This window comes from Scardinius erythrophthalmus, assembly GCF_964197995.2.
Source record: "Scardinius erythrophthalmus genome assembly, chromosome: 21".
In the NCBI taxonomy this organism is placed as follows: domain Eukaryota; kingdom Metazoa; phylum Chordata; class Actinopteri; order Cypriniformes; family Leuciscidae; genus Scardinius; species Scardinius erythrophthalmus.
In genome coordinates, this window is record NC_138241.1 from 12191222 (window position 1) to 12209551 (window position 18330).

The 18330-nt window shown below is 38.5% G+C and overlaps 1 protein-coding gene across 1 annotated transcript; it reads right to left on the minus strand.

Annotated features, from left to right (window-relative positions):
* Positions 1-3491: 3491 nt before the first annotated feature.
* On the minus strand, positions 3492-17267 carry socs5b (suppressor of cytokine signaling 5b). Its single transcript, XM_081351850.1, has 2 exons — positions 16921-17267; positions 3492-7521 (listed from the first exon to the last, which is right to left on the minus strand). Exon 2 carries the CDS (start codon positions 7505-7507, stop codon positions 5816-5818), a length of 1692 nt encoding a protein of 563 aa, XP_081207976.1. The 5' UTR covers positions 7508-7521; positions 16921-17267; the 3' UTR covers positions 3492-5815.
* Positions 17268-18330: the final 1063 nt, after the last annotated feature.

Genomic DNA, 18330 nt, shown 5'->3' on the forward strand with positions numbered 1-18330 from the left:
AAGATTAGATGCTTTTTGTTATTGAAGTCAACATGAATACACAATTGCGTAATGTTTTACTTCCAACAACCTATTAAAAAAAGTCAGGTGGGATTTTATCCAACGGGATTGGATAGTAAAATGTTGGTTGGAGGTCAACCAACTTTGAGTGTCGTTTTAGAGGTGGAGGCTGATAAAAAAAAAGTATTTCAAAGATATAAAATATATTACATAAAAATATTTTTTTCTTTGCAATGACATGCATTGATGAACTGTGCGCAAAAGGGTCAGTAATGTACATTAAGTTGAAGGGATAGTTCATTCAAAAATTCAATTTCTGTCATTTACTCACCCTCACATGGAAGCTTGTTTCCGCCACAGAATAAAAAATAAAAAAGGATTGTGACTTTTTTTTTCTCACAATTGCAAGTTTACTTCTCGCAATTCTTACTTTTTTATCTCAGAATTATGATATAAACTCGCAATTGTGTAATAAAGTCAGAATTGCGTGATGTAAAATCGCAATTCTGACTTTTTTCTCACAATTCTGAGATAAAAAGTCAGAATTGAGAGATACAGTATAAATTCGCAATTGCGAGATATAAAGTAAAGATATAAAAATACTTTTTTCCTCAGAATTGCGAGTTTGTCATACAATTGAGACTTTAAAACACGCAATTGCGATTTTATATCACGTAATTCTGACTTTATATCTCGCAAATGCGACTTTATATCACGCAATTCTGAATGCAAACTCACAATTGTGAGATAAAAAGTCACAATTACCTTTTTTATTTTTTGTTCTGTGGCAGAAACAAGCTCCCATACTAAACAGTTGTGGGGCAGCACTGACGTCCATAGTATGTTTTTTCCCCCACTATGGAAGTCAATGGTGCCCCACAACTGTTTTGATTTCACGTTGACTTTAAAGTATACCAGGGACATATCGTCACAAATACAGCTTATAAAAGATGCGTGCATATTAAGTCCATACTTATAATACAAATAATGACCAAATGAAAGAAACCAATTTGTGATCATATCTATTTACTGCATGGAATACACTCAATATTTTATTAATATTATTAAGACAATGAAGCATTCACAAAGCACCAAGAGTGACATCTACAAGGGCATTGGCTGTAACAATGAACAGGTTATGCAAAGAGTAAAACAATAGAGTTCAAGAAAATATTCAGAGGTGGAGGACAAAAAAAAAAAACAAAAAAAAAAAACTATGTGAACTTCCATCGAGATATTAAGTATAACAAAATGAGAAAAGAAGATTGAAGGGAACAGAGAACAATATTTGGTGATACTGTATGATTAGAGATTGGTTAATCTGTGGCAGCTGAGAAGGCTGTTGTGATTGGTCAGAATGTATAAGGCGGTGGAGGAGGCAGAATGACAACCATTAGCCCCCATCATCATCAAGCCCTGTCACCACCACAGCACCCACACATATACTGCTACAAGCGTGCACGTATAGCATTAAAGTGACATTAGATTGCAACCATGGTTACATCACACTCATTGTGTATTAGAGATACAATTTATGTAAAAATAACAATTCATTAAGTGCTACTCTGCTTGCATAAAACTAACTCCTTTTGCAACAAATTTTGGCACCAAAGTTGCAAAGATCAGAGGGCTCATTTATAAAACCAGATTTAAATCCAGATTTAATCCTGAATTCAGATTTAATCCAAAAGTCCATGGATTTGATCCTGCGCAGGAACAAACTGGGATCAAGGAAGGCTGAAACTGTCATGGCAATATTCTTCTTATGTACAAGTGAAAAGCATGCATAATGACTTAATTTTCTGAAGACTTTTAATGATACAATTGCAAAGTGAACAATAGACTAAATGAATAAATACATTGTCATGTTTACACACACACAAAATAGCACTGTCCAAATGTTGTCGCATTGAATGACGGCAGATACCAGTTTATCACTTTATCATCTCATTTTCAGTTTTTTTTAATCATCGGTAATGATCATGCTTTCACATTTAGGATGACCATACGTATGTTTCATAAATGAGGCCCCAGAGCTTTACACGTTGGCACTAAAGGAGAGCTGAAAGAATTATGATCTAAACAAAAGGATTAGTAAGTTCAAGATCAATGGCTGCCCTGCCATACTCTGTAGAATAAAGTTTACTCTATAATTTATTTGTACACCTCAACATCAAACAATTATGGGTACACATTTGAGTATGTGTGAATTTCTTTTTCCACTGGCTAGTTTGCAAGCAGGTTCTATACTTGACATGGTCATATGGTCAGTATTTGCTACAGTGGCTGACAAATTCCCATGGGGAAAAAGGGCAGAAAGAACATCAGACTCCTCAGTATAGAGAAGCGGTTTCAGAATTATCTAGTTGTTAACCATGAAAACAAAGACAAAGCATCCCCAGGCCATAAGCACAAGACACAGCTCATAGAAGTCTCAAAACAAGACTCCTCACTGTAATCTTTGTTGACTTCTGCAGTCCCTATTTTAAAGGCAATAAACCAGGCCTGAGTTGCTGAGAACACTGTGTTGGATTAGTTTGGTGTGTTATACTTCCCTCATAATACTTTCTCTAAACTATTAACTAAATAACGACTGCGGTTTCAAACACAGCCCCATTCCTCGCAGCACTCAATGTTCCTCAATGGAGCACTGTGTGTGTTAGCCGCTTGCTAATGCTAACTTTAGCATAGCATCCAGACTAGACAAACAATGTGCTCTCTGCTTTCAGCGCTACATATCCAAGAAAGAGGGTGATGCTGAGGATGTGGTCAGACTGGGAAGGAAGAGAAAAAATTAGAGCAAAAAGTCCCTCTCTTCTCTATTTTCACAGCACCCATCAAGAAACACAGAGTGGTCCTTTTTGCAGGTGGTAAATTTAGAGGCTAGCATATTAAATTTAGCCTGTGATTAGTGCCTGTAAGGCAGGGCAGGGTGTAACTCTGCCAGGAGAGACTCGCTCACTTTGCAGTGGCACAGAAAGTCCCAAATGACTACATGAGTTTGCCAGAGTTTTAAAAAAATCCAAAGGATTTGGTGAGGAACAGGCTGTCACTAAGCATTTAACAGCCCTCAAACCAACACCCTTGAAAATTATGCTTTCTGCCATAAATGCAGCCGTTTACATAATCTGAGCTCATTCCTGAAATGGGAAAAGAGCATTATGAATGTCTGCTGAACACCTTCAGCATCGTTGAACCTTCATGTTTGGAAATTTTCGTTTGTTTGTTTTCGTCGTGTTGTCATCAGAAGATAACACCATGGTACTTTTTCATATACCAAATTACTCAACAGTACTTCAAAAAATACCACAGAATTACCATGGTACATGTCCTAAAAAAACATAGCACTACGATGGTACATGTCCAAATGCCATGGCATTACCATGTTACCATATCCTAACAAACATGAAAAACTGGATTACACATAATAGTTGTCAAATATAATCTATAAATGTTTTCTTTTCTCTTTTTTTTTCTTCTTTTTTTTTTTTAAATAAAAACCTGCTTTAACCAGCCTAAGCTGGTTTTAGCTGGTTTAGGCTGGTGTGTCAGCCTGGCAAAGCTGGTCTTGAATTGGTCAATTTGGTCTCCCAGTCTGACCAGCAGAAAAGTGCCTAAAACCTGGGAGACCAACTAAAACCAGCAAACCGGCTTAGGCTGGTTTCAGATGGCTTTTCTTCAGTAGGGCAGGCTCGGGAGCAGCTGTGAAACTGCTAGCTGTGGCTAAGAGCTCATATTCTGTCTGTAGATTCAATGAAAGGTATATTATTCTCAAAGCTAAAGTCTTAAAAGCAGATGACATCATCTGACATATACCGCTACACAGTTGACATAATATGAGCCTGTATACAGAGCATACAGTGTGCAGGGTGGAAGAAATTTTAAGATGGTTGTTTTGAGTATTCATTCAGGTCATTCAAGTGGAAAAATAGAGTGAAAGAAATGTTAAAATTAACAAAATGACTTCCTTTCAGCGACAACCGAGGCGTGTTCTGAAAGAATTTAATTGCAGTTCAAATAAATGGCTTCAAAATGGGTGCTATTCTGCCAGAAAACTGAACACTATAATTAAGCTATTGAGCTCAATATAAATAATCAAGAGGCATGGTGGAAGATTTCTCATTCACAATAACAACCTAGAGATACACACCTTTGGTCACTGATCATCAAACACCAAAATTCTGCAAAATGTATCAGTTTTACATAATTATGCATGGCCTAACATCTGCCTGGAACTTAAAAATCTACCATTGCAATTCTGAACATCTGATATTAAACATGAGCATGATTTTGTTGGCCTTAATTCAAATTTTTGTGTAAAGCCAAGAACATCAAAAGTATAGAGTTTTATAACTATGTTGTTTACAGTGTTCAGGGAATCTCAATGACTAGTGCACACAATTATGACAAGGGAAGCATAGCTGCATGCTTCATAATGAATAAAAGCACAACATTATCAAGTAAAACCAACCACACTTTATAACATAACTGGACATCAATCCTACAAACAAAATATATACGCAGTGATGGCATTTGTGTTCCAACAATATATAAAGGGAAAATAATCTTAGAGGTATCTATACAAGTTTTACAGAGGACTTCTTGGTCCATTTCCGGTTGTTGTATATAGAACCATGTTAGCTAAAATATAGCTTTGAGCAAATACCATATGCACAGGCAAGGGAAGAGATACTTGACACTAACATAAACTTCGGGTGACTCGTGCTGGGAAAATGGGGGATAAACTGACATCCTATGAATAAGGTCCAAAAAAAAAAAAAAAAAACATACAGACAACCAATCTGTTTATATGCATGTACTTGAGTCTATAAGTCATTGTGTGGTACGCAAACAACAATTAAAGTGCCCTATGTCATTTTAGACTGTCAATGATAAAAATGGAAAATAGTCAAATAGATTGTTTAAAACAAGAATTATGTTGGGATATGACACTGCAGGAGGGCCCAGTTTTAAATAATCTGTCCTTTCTATCATATGGCACATGGTGCACTGTGCCTGTGTTCCCACTCTAGGGCCACTGGGTAAAAGGAAAAAGTAGCTTTTTGCATATAGTAGCTCCTTCCTCCTCACGCAATTAATTCATGCCTTTCACTTCTGTCTGCCTTGATTTTAAAAATGAAACATGCTTAGTTCTGAGAAGTGCATGTATAACTGTGATTCAGTCCATATACACAAGGCTTAACAAGTGCTGTCTCAGGGAACTTGACACTTGTTGGAGGGTACTGTAAAGTATCTTGAAGGTATTGCTGATAAATTAGCCATTATTTAGCAAATATAGTTAACGTGTCTAGATGTTTAACATTAAGTTTTAGAGAGTAGCAGATATTCGGGTATCAAGAGTTCCAAGATTATTTGATGAATATATTTTAATCACCGGACTAAGCTAATATAGATTTCATCCATTTGCCTCACAAATGAGGCTAATTAATGTAACAACACTCAGTTTTACTGCTCAAAGTAGTGTAAAACACTAGAAGATAGAATGCAGGAGGCATGCTAGTGAAGATCTACTGGATATAAGGTCATTTGAAAAAGAGCAGAGAGAATAAGACCATCTCATTCCCAGCATGCTCAACTCTTCAGCACATAAGCTAGCTTGACAGAATGTACTGCATTGAAACATATGTATGGATTCCACGTGTAGTATTAGCAGGAAAAAACTGCCAGAAGTTCATAACATCCCCTTTTGCCTTGTGTCTAAAGCCAGCAGTATGATTGATAATATGAGACACAGACTCCTCTGGCGGTAAAGCTCTTGCCCACACTTCTGCCTCTCTCGGCACAGACCCAGACCTCATTTGACCTTGAATGGTGGCTCTCTCTCTAGCCAGCGCACACGGACTTTCTGTTTGTAGTGATACTCCTTGAGGAAGTCCTGCATGGTTGGAGGCAGTGGCAAGGCACCAATGCCATCGTAGGTGGTGCGTCTGCAGATGGCGGCTCGCGCCAGGTGCTGAAGGCTGAAAGGGAAAGTCCGGTGTAAGGGAGCAGTGAGCAGGGGCTCAAAGAACATACAGGCACTGGGGTCTTTATAGTGCTCAAGCAGGCCTGTTACCGTGGAGGAGTGGAAGACACAGGGGTCATGCGCATCAAAACTAAAGTTGTGATTCCATTGTTCAATGCGTGCATGCAGCGACCGATTGTAGCGCCGAAAACTAACGGAGAACAAGTAGTCCTCCTGTGCAGAGTCACGTAGCAGGAAGGTACCTTCTGGTCGTCCGTCCAGCAGTGCCTCTGCTTGGTACCGGTCCATCACCCCCCAATAGCAAGGAAGTGCAGTTATGGCCTGTAGGTCAGGAACCAAACAATGGATATAGTCAATCTGTGTGTGGACCTTCCAGGGCCCTGGCTGTCTGGAGGAGTGTGTGTCTCCAGAGGCATGCCTCTGCTTGGGCCTTCGTGTCTGTAAGCAAAGGGTAGTTGAGTCCTCCTCAGAGTCACAGTCAACAGTGTGAGATGGCACTGCCAAACTCGCTGCAACTTGTGCTGCAATTCCCGATAACCCCCCAGAAATGGAGGAGACTGTTCCCAGGCTCCTGCCCTCCACAAGTCCTTCCCCAACAACAGGAGCCATCTTTGGTCCCAGTTTATAGAGGGAAGAGGTCTGTGAAGTTGCCTCCAGTGTATGGATCTGTGCATTTGGAGGGGGATCCACTCCTTCCTCTATGCTAAGTCTACGTCGTTCACGCAGTCTCTCCTCCTCGTCCTCAGGGGAAGAATGTGCTGATTCAAATGCATCCAAAAGAGCAGTTGAGGAATGAGGGCTGACTGGTGCTGTATGTTGCTTAATTAAGTGCCACTTGTTGGCCAGATCCGAACCCGGTGGGAAAGGGCACGTTTCAAGCATCAGTTCCGTCAGGTGGATCTTACGTTTGGAGGACACCTGACCTTTGGCTGACTGAGAGCGGCGGTGCGTGGTGAGAGGAAGGCACAAGCCTACGGTGTCTCGAAGTCGCTGCCGCAGAGAACGGGTGCTAAGGCTGCGCCCACTACTGCCAGCTCCTACAGAATCATTAATCTCTTGGATGGAGCTAACTCCATAACGGCGCTCCCTCCTGGCTGTACTTCCTCTTGAGCGTCCCATTCGCCTGTCAGCCTCAAGTGAACTTTGTGTTTTAGTTGAGCAAGAATGTTTCTTTTTACCTCCCCAGGGAGCATGACGTGAGTAGGAGTCCCTACGCACAAGGGGGCCCCTCCTTGCATCATCGCTCTCTTTGTCAATGGAGATTTCTACTATCTGGGGAATATCTGCCACACAGTTATGGCCTCTGCGTCTTCCAGTAACCAGTGGGAGTGGTGACAAAGTCCGTGAGGGTGTGGAAGACCTAGTTTCATAGGGTTCTGCATGTGCTCCCCTGCCCAAGTCCACCACACAGTGAACACAATCTAAGTCCTGGCTACACAGATTGGACTCTGTGCCATCCTTGTGGAAGAGGGCTTGGCATCTACTCCTGAGGTTACCCCACATCTTGCCCACTTTCTCCATAGATTGGAGACAACCTATCAGGGAAACAAAAAAATAACAATGAAAATCTTTTCGCTGTTCATACATAAAAGCAGCGACAGTGTGTAAACTACAGACAACAACAACAACAACAACAACAACAACAACAAAAAAAATGGACAAAAGAAATATGTGACATTTTTGTGCGCACTGGATGGGAGATGGTCTATAAAGGTACATTCCTAGGGCACTGAAATGAAAGCATGATACATCAGAATAGTATTTAAAACTGTAAGCTGAGGTTATCTGATAAGATTGTAGTTTTAAACAAATGGTGTATGATACATATTAGACAGATAAAACAGCACTAAAACGTGTTAAGTGTGTGAGCACAAATAATGTGTGCATAATGTTATACACAAAGAGCATGTGTATAGTGGCTGGGTGCTGGAGTGGTACAGTTAGCACAGAGTTGCCAGGCAGACATGCATTGACACAAGGCCATAGCTATAAATGAACTGAGGGATCTGCTCACAGCTGATCTGCTGGTATGTACTGTATTACTGAGCCAGTCTGGACCTGACCAAGAACTTTCACTGTCATGGTAGCAGACAGACAGACAGACAGACAGACACACACAGACACAGACAGAAACACATAGACATACACACACAGACAGACACACACTGACAGACTAGAGAGAGGTAAAGACAAGACAGTGTATAGATAGGGGAAACACTGACAGAGAACATGTAGGCAGACAAAAAAACGGCCTGTCTGAGAGGCGGTTACTGTTCCCTTTTTGTCATAAAGAAAAAGTGCTGACCTTGCTTAAAACACTGTGGTTGTGCTGCACAAATTATGCTAAATTGAGGCCACCGGCAGACCATGCAGATCTCCACATTATAAGAGGAGACCAAACGTATCATCTTCACAGAGGAAAATATATGGTTGACTAGTCTAATGCCAAGATAATACATATGAAATTAAAATGAAAACTTAATATTTGAACAGACCTTGCAATAAACCTCAGAGAAACTCCAAAATAATCTGAAAAGACTGAATACTATGGGATTTCGTAATTCTCATATCCAACACTAGAAGCTACATTTATCTCTGTGTATATACTAGTAGTCAACTGATACTGGATTTTTTGAATGCCAATGCAGATATCTTAAGAGAGTAGGGTGTCCAATGGCCAATATATATATACTTATTTTACTTATTTATAAAATTATTTGAAAAATAATTTTAAAAATCTGTAAAAAACAGACTTATTCTTCGGGTGTCAACGTCTTGATTTTGTAATAGTACAGTATTTTTGACAAATAAAGACATCGCAAAAAATATTAATAAAAAGGAAGTAAACCTAAGTAGGTTTGTGCGCACTGGGTATCATATTTCTTTAAATAAAGAAACAAATTTTACATACAGCACACAGTGAAAACGACAGGAATATGACATAGTAGGAAACTGGACATGGTGCAGCATAGTTTGAAATCAAGGTTTAATGTTTGTCTATGGTGCGTGTCCAGTAACAGCTGAGCTCTCCTGTCCGCATTCAAATCGCACGGACCGTTATGCACAGAACACACGTTTTTATGCAGTCTACAAATGCACAATTCAGAAGATTTCACGGCTGGAATCTGCAAGGTTTGTAAAATTAAAGGTTTACTATTACATTCAAAGATTTGTTTAAATTGTATAAATGTGTATTTGCTAAATGTCAACGATAAATGAGAAAGTATTGTAGTGTTTGTCTTTCTATTACTAATAATATAAAAAACAAACGCTATAAAAAATACATTTGTAGGCTATACCGCCTACTTTGTGTTACAGTTCTATAACACGTTAGATAGAAGATGAGGGTGTTCGCAGCGCTGTCAAGATAAAAGTCCCGCTTTAACAAATCAGCCAAATGAAAAAACTTATCGGTTAATGCCGATATTTAAAAACGGCCAAATATCGGCCTTGGTCATATATTGATTGACCACTAGTATATACTGTGCATTTCTTTACTAGGGCGCACAAATAAAACCACAAAGATGAGCAGTGAAAATATACTCCTATCATTTTGCTCTGAGAGCATCATGAGTCATGACAGTACAGCTCTGTCTTAAATGGCGCACTTGATGTGGACTTGCAGTCTCGTGGCCTTCGTTCTCTCATGCACACGTGAAGTCCAAGGGACTTCATGGTGTCCCGTTTGTCATCTACTGATTCAGAAGGGTGCTCGCAAACTGCGGTCGACCGATAAGAGAAACATTTTAATTGATAAATATTATAGACAATATTTACTCAGTATTCACCAAAAAAAAACTGAAGACAGAAAAATGTGCAACCCATAAACAAAGCCATTGGAGTATTACAAGAAACAACACTCAATGATCTCATAGGAATCTCAAATTTGGGACAAGGCCTATGTCAGTTAACTGGCTGAACTTAATATTCCTTATTAGGTTCTGGGACAGAAGTCAGTAGAAGTATCAAACAGTATTTAACATGGTGTAAACATTCTGTTCAATCACATTTGCAGTACACAACTAAAAATTGGTTGGAGTATGCAAAAATATCCATGTTTTTTATTTTATGACATTGCATTCTGAACTAATGCATTACAAACTTACTAACTTAACTGCATTACATAAGCTGAATTGCTTTAATGTTAAATAAACCATATATTGATTTCATTATTCAAAACGCCCACCAAGCAGATCCTGAAAGTCTAAATAGCACTCTCACTGTGCACTGTACAACTGCAAAAGTACAACTGCTCTTAGTTTAAAGGGCATTACCAGAGTCCAGTTTGGCACCAGGTGTTGTTTTCATATTTAAGAGGTGGTGCTGCTTCCTTTTACTACAGGACGTAACTTCAAACAATACCACCCTACCCACAATTAAGAATGACCAAACTACCAGGACCAATGCACAAGCAATCACACAGCCTACAAAATAGTTTTTCAAATGCATCATCTTCAAAACATATTTAATTCTTCACATAATAATTTAATAAAGACACCAGATCTCTAACATTATCTGTCAACATTCAAAATGAAATCATATTATGGGCAAATTACTAATGTATCTAAACTGTTTGGTACATGTTACTATGTAAAACGTGAAAAATATGCCAGCGAAGAGCAGTAGGATGTTGCAGAGAGAGTTATATAAGAGTGAAGAAACACTTACACACTGAGATAGGGCCATCTAATGATCCAGCGCTACAAACATCAATGTTCTAAGCAATTCCAACTATCCAGCTTCACTGCAGCAACAATTATAAACGTTTTAAATAACGACTTTATTCCACTATTCATTTCCTTCTCTCTGGTCTCGAGCTATTTCACGTAGTGTAACTGCGTAGCGCGTCTGTGTTGTACGTCACACGTAGGCTCACTATTGGCCGACGCTGGTCATGTGTGATGCGTGTGACGTACAACACAGACATGCTACGCAGTTACACTACGTGAAATAGCTCGAGACCAGAGAGAAGGAAATGAATAGTGGAATAAAGTCGTTATTTTTGTTTACTTTTTGCGAACAAAAAGTATTCTTCGTCGCTTGATAAACTTAAGATCGAGCCACTGATGTCACATGGACTACTTTGATGATGTCTGTATTGCCTTTCTGGACGTGAACAGTATGCCGTCCATTGACTTTCAATGGAGGAACAGAAAGCTCTCGAACAAAATCTAAAATATCTTAAACTGTGTTCCGAAGATGAACGGAGGTCTTACGGGCTTGGAACGACATGAGAGTGAGTCATTAATGACATAATTTTCATTTTTGGGTGATCTAACCCTTTAAGGGTGCATGAGCTGAGAAGTTGATCTTTGGCAAACACACATTAAATCAACAATTTCACATTTACTGTTCCTGATCGCTAGCCAAAAAATAACATTGCACCCGCAGAGTAATGTTCACATAACACTCCAAATACGATGTGATGAGACATGGGCTCTTTTATTTCACACGCTCTGCCCTTTCAGCCTCCAGGTACATCTCTAATGAACTGCAGTATCAGACGCATCGGCTTTGTCTTTTTCCACGCCAGTTGGCATAAATTTTTCCTTGACTATGCAAATCACTTTCACAAAAACAAACAGCTCTGAATGAAGGCCACATAATAAAATGAAGTGTGTTGTAATGTCTTACTGATGACAAAACAGAAAATGTCGCTCACTGAAGCTTTTATTCAGGATTACAGCGAGATCAAAACAATAACAAAAGCAGCGTTTTCCATGTGTTGTTCCATATCTGGGAATCTGCCGCATTAACCCATTAAACGCAGAAGCAAAGGAAAGAACAGCAAATCATAACTATCATCAGAACTATTCACAGTTTGACTGCAGTGCTACAGTATAAATGCTCAGTACATATCAAATAATCTGTATCGGACAAAGCAATAGTGACACATGGTAAAAATACTGTTACTCACACTCAAGTGTTGCAACATTGCTGTCGGATCTAATATAGTCATCACTGCATCATTTTTTTTTCTTGTTTATTCTTGTTCCCAGATCTGGAACTTTGTTAAAATAAAGTTCATCCACACTTTTTCTTAATGTTAGGATCACAAGGATGGCAATGCAAAGACAGCGTTTTCCCACAACTTGGCACTGGAAAACTTGTAATCCTCAGAGGCATCTCTATCGTTCTGTTGCTGGAGTAATCCTGTGTTTGTGCCCATCTCATATCTACTACATTGTAAACCCTAAAGCTCAAATTAATTAATTGGTCTGAGTAGAACAAACTTAAATTAAACTAATTTGTTGTCAAATTAACTTTTATGAGTATTTAGCACTTTCTTTTTCTTTCAAGTTCACAGAACTGATATATTATTTTAAGTAAACAACTGTTTCATTGTTTTGAGTTTTATATGTTTTGAGTTTTATAAAATTATTTCTTTTAATTTAGACGAACTTAAGTTTAACTGAAACTGGGCTGGGATTTCTATTTCCCAGCATGCTTTGCCCACGGCACTCGAAAGGGAGAGTGTAAATGCTAAAAATAAGTGTAATATAATGTTTTTGTATGTGTGCAAGATCAATGTTAAGTAGGACATTTAGTAGTGATTAATGTTTTGTTATGCTAATTTAGACAAATTTCTGTTAGGAGTTACCATCCTGGTGACAAGTGGTGCATGCGGCTTGGTCTGAGAACAAGCGTGTTAAAAGCTTTAAACTATGGCACTCATAGACCAAATGCTGTACCATGTGACTTAACATGTTATCAAGTTAGCATTTGTTGAACTAACTTGATATTGCTAATTACATATATACAAATGTAAATGTTCACATTAAGGTTACATGAAAATTTTAAGTTAAACGTACTGATTAGTATACTCAAATGTCCCAAGATAAGAACAAGTCAAATTTATGAATACAAAATAAAAATATGCCAGTTCTGCTTAGTTACACTTTGACTTTCTTAAAGGGATACTCTACCGTTTTTTCATATTAAACTATGTTATTCCCTTAACTAAGACGAGTTGATACATACCCCAGTATATTCAATGGTATCTAGCAGCAATGAATTTAGAAGTGACCAAACACATCAACGTTTTCCCTATTTAAAAACAGTTACACGAGTAGTTATACGAGGGTTAAAAAGGATAACTATAATGTATGGCGGAATAGCACTTTTGGAAGTACTTCGACTGGCGCTATACCGCAGTAAAAAGTCACGCCTGATCCTCTTCCTCTCACTTCTGTCAATAGTGGGAAGAGGATCAGGCGTGACTTTTTACTGCGCCAGTCGGAGTACTCCCAAAAGTGCTATTCCGCCATACATTATAGTTATCCTTTTTAACCCGCTTAGAAAAGTGCCACGTTTTATTTTGTGTCACCATACTTGGTCGTATAACTACTCGTGTAACTGTTTTTAAATAGGGAAAACGTTGATGTGTTTGGTCACTTCTAAATTCATTGCTGCTAGATACCATTGAATATACTGGGGTAAGCTAAGTGCTTTCAAAGTGTCACCGCGCGCTAGAGCGATTAAGTGCACGCACTGAGATGAGAGAGGTATGTATCAACTCGTCTTAGTTAACGGAATAACATAGTTTAATATGAAAAAACGGTAGAGTATCCCTTTAACTTAAAAATTGAGGTAACCGACTGCCTTCATTTTTTTGAGTTTTGCCAACTTATTGTAGTGTACTACATGACATGCGTGAATCGGTGGGCGGGGCTAAAGAGACAAGGATGTAGAAATAGGCGTTAATTGTCTTCTACAGAGGAGGTGTTTCGTCACACTATTATGTCATGATGTGACAATCCAAAACGAGTCGTTTGGACAGCTTGGTTTCAATAAAACTGTTTTTGGACAAACAAGGAAGTTTTAAATTACAGTATATCTCTTATATTACAAAAGATCAAGGAAAAATTTATTTCTCAATTCATGACCCCTTTACGAACACCAGACAGGAACACAACTGTTGTGATCTTCTTTCTGCTAATAAATGAGTGCAAAGATGATGCATAATCAGAACAGTTTGATAACCCTCACTTCTGTGACTGTGCATGCCGTTCTGAAGTTCTCTTCAGAAGCCTTTTCTCCAGACTCCTAATTAGACAGTCAAATAGAGACAGTCTGTCTTCTCTCATAAACTATTCTGATCCAACTCTCTCTCCAATGAGAAGACGCAGAAAAGCATGAGAGTTCCCCAAAATTAACAAGGCCACAGCTCAAGAATATGACATTATCAGACCAGCAGTTCAGGACATGAAACTCCTCTCGTCTAGTTCTCCTGCGTAAAGGCACTTCAATTTGTTGGTGTGGGTCATGAATGCATGGGTGAAGTGCCAGTGTGAATGAGTGTTATGAGCTCAGCAGCTCATCTATCCCTACCCGGTGTCCTAATAAGCTGGGCTCTTCTCTGATCAGATATCAAAGGCTACGTTCACTCTGTCAGTCAAACTCCGATTGGAATCTGATCTAAAATTATTGACTGTCCACATTGTGTTCAGATCTGATTTGTGCGTCCATGCCGCTCTTACATTTTCCACAATATCTGCATAAGTTTCTACGGCAATGATCGGATTTCAATCGGATAAGCACAAAAAAATTATTTTGACTGATATCCTGAACATAGCCAAAGAAGATGCTAAAGTATTACAAAGAAGTGACCCAAATTAAGTTTATTGATTATACAGGGTGGGCCATTTATATGGATACACCGTAATAACAAGGGAATGGTTGGTGATATTAAAGTCCTGTTTGTGGCACATTAGTATATGTGAGGGGGCAAAATACTAATGTGCCACAAACAGGACTTTAATATCACCAACCATTCCCATGTTATTACGGTGTATCCAAATAAATGGCCCACCCTGTATATGCTAATGCTATTTCGAAAATAAAACCTACTACATGGATGGGTTGAATGTATTGCAATGTGTGGGAAGAGTGAAGAAGTGTGTCGAGCAAGACTGAGAAAAAGAGGAAAAAGGGTGTTAAACTACAGACATGACAACACACAAAGAAACATTCTAATCAGAGAAAATGTAGAACAGAAATCTATAAGGACCTGAAGATACAGCTGAGCTGTGTGTTTCACTCTAAAGAGAAAAAACTGGACAAATAACGTTACGACTGTTAAGGAGCCCCATATTAAACCCAGAAAATATCCTCTGCAATTTTCTCTCAGTTCGACACGCCTATTCTCATGGGGTCCAGATGAGTGGCCTGGCTTTTGGACAACATTAAAGGGCGGAAGTGCGTTTTCTTTTGAGAGGAGAATTTGTTTTTAAAGGAATAGTTATTTGCAGACCATTACGTACAGAGACAAACACTCAGATTGGTTTATTGCAACAGAAAACCCTGATTAACCTTATTAACAAATGAAATAATTTAACAAATGACAGTTGATTCTGAGTGCCACACAATAAAGCAAAAGAGAAATGAATACACAGATCAACCACTCTTCTTAAAATATAAGGGGAAGTACGTGGAATATTTGTCCTTAAAAAAAATATCTGCCACAATGTCCATCTAAAACAAATGCAAAAAGATGATTAAAAATGTGGGGGAAAGTTAAAGAAATGGTGACCAGTCACAAGCCATTAAATACTTTTCCTTATAGAGTCCTATACATTTCCACCTAACATATTGAAGGTGGACACGTTATAACTACCCATAACTAGGACTCAAGTGATATCAGTAAGCTACAAACTAGATGCTGCTGAGAATGATAAGAAACTGAACCACCTGACTGCTCTGAAGTAGATCCGTCACTAGCTCTTAAAGGGATAGTTCACACAGAAACGAAAATTCTGTCATTAATTACTCGCACTCATGTCTTTCCAAACCCATAAGACTTTCGTTCATCTTCGGAACACAAATGACGATCTTTTTGATGAAATCTGTGAGCTTTCTGTTCCTCCATAGACAGCTACGCAACTACCACTTTAATGCAACAGAAAGTTCATAAAGAGATCGTAAAACTAATCCATATGAATAGAGCAGTTTGGTAAAAAAAAAAATTTTGAAGAGACACAAGGCTTTTATTCACATAAACATTCATCAATGCACACATCAGTTGTGGTAAACAGAAGCTCAAGCATGTTCGCTTGACACGTGAGAACCAATGAGGTTCACTCTCATGCATTATGCAGTTTGAGATTCCGAAAAACCAATGAGGTTTGTTCTCGCTCATCATGCCGGTTCGGTTGAGCTTCTGTTTATGGTCACTGATCAATGTTTACATGTGAATAAAAGCCTAAATCCAATCTGTTCATCATAAAAAGCAGTTGATTATCTTCAGAAAGTTTGGACTAAACCGCTCAATCCATATAGATTGGTTTTACAATTTCTTTATAAACTTTTTGAAGCGACAAAGTGGTAGTTGCGTAGCTGTCTATGGAGGGACAGAAAACTCTCAGATTTCGTCAAAAAGATCTTCATTTGTGTTTCGAAGATGAACAAAAGATTTGGAACGACATGAGGGTGAATAGATAATGATAGAATTTTTGGGTGAACTAACACTTTAAATTGTCATGGTGGAGAAAAATTGCAAATGTTGTAAAAGGTATAGTATAGATTGCCCTCAGTGCGTAACAAAATATCGTTGCTCACTTTATTCGACGCATAAGTATCTATAACACTCAGCATCACTTTGGTGAATTAAATCTCTTTTAGAGTATTTTTAGTGGTGCCCAGGTATCGAGTGAATGAGCTGAGCAACGTGGAGAGGGAGCGCACAGGAGAGAGAGAGAGAGAGAGAGAGAGAGAGAGAGAGAGAGAGAGAGAGAGAGAGAGAGGGGGAGAGAGAGAGAGAGAGAGAGAGAGAGAGAGGATGTTGGAATGTTACATTGTAACATTCGTAGAGGGGAAACATGCTAAACCAGCGGTGACATCACACGCGTTCCGTTACATTAAATCGCGCATAAAAATAAAGCGTGTTAAAATGCGCAAAGCATTGCAATCCAGAGAACGCAAATTGGCGTACTTACCTCTTTAATTTGTGAATATTACTACGCAGCCTTCTTTTGTCTACAAAAGAAGGCTGTTAAAGCTGTTAGACTCGCTACTGTCCCATATAGCCTACGCTCAGCCCTGGCGAATAAAACACGAGCGAAGAAGCAGAAGTGCTCATTCCCGAGGTTTGCTTTTATAAAGCAGGAGAACAACCGAATCCCGCATCATTTTGGTCGGTTGGAACGGCAGCATAATCCAAGGCCAATCTCCGATCCACTGAGCCCATACTTCTGCTTGACAAGCCGAGCAAACGCGTGAAGAACAGGCCGACAGCGCGAGCTTGCAGGCGAGCTGAGACTGTAGTGAGACGCAGGGCGAGAACGCACTTCCGACGGATGGGGGAGTGACGAGCGTGGGGGCCAACCAATGAGAGTGCAGTTCGAGAGAGCGTCGCCTCGGTTGCCACCCTGAAAACGTGGAGACCCGAGATAATGCATGAGTGCCAAGGGATGAATGATTAATGATTATAGTCAATCAGACAAAGTAGCCATCTGTTGCCTTTAACCGCACAGTGTGTGTGTATTGCTTATCAATAGGAGAGTGATTCATGCCGTCATTAATTCTTAAAAGGAAACGTTGACAATATCACAAAAAATAATGAATGTAGCCTAATGAATTATAAATGTGATATAGGCCTATGTACAGATATTTAAATAGGCTAATAATAATAATAAAATATACAAATAGTTTAGCGATATAAAATAAAATCTATCTATCTATATATCTATAGAAAAGAGTGTTTTCTGTTTAGAATCTGTTTAGAATATTGTATAATGTTATAATAGAGTCAGAATATTTTTTACTGTGCATCATTTTCAATTAAGCAGTAATTTTGTGAAATTAATTTTGTCAAAAAGTGCAAGAAAAAAAATCATTTTCTTTTGGTTATTTAGGAAACATAAAATGCTAAGTGTATAAAATACCACGATAATGAGGTTAAAACGATAATTGCTATTTTATTACAAAAATATTTCAAATGTAATTTACACCACATGCTGTTTAAAATTATACAATTAATTTGAGATACGGTGGAAAGGAAAGTGTGGTGGACATGATATTTTAGGGAAATGTCAAAATGATAAATGTATATCCACTGTTTGACATTGTTCAATATACTAGTCATATTGCAAAAACATGTTTTAAGGAACACTAAAAGTCCACAGGACCAAAAATGCTCAGCCATAAATGTAGGCCTATACGCTTTATTAGACAAGATGTGTTTTGATTCACATATGGGGCATGTTATGATTATTTATTTTTATTTTTATTTTTTTACATATACAAATCCAAACTGATGCACAAAATTGAATGTGCCATGTTACATATGATTCTTGTCATGGGGCTTAAGTTTGTTCAGAACGGCCTCTCATGCGTCTATTTATGTC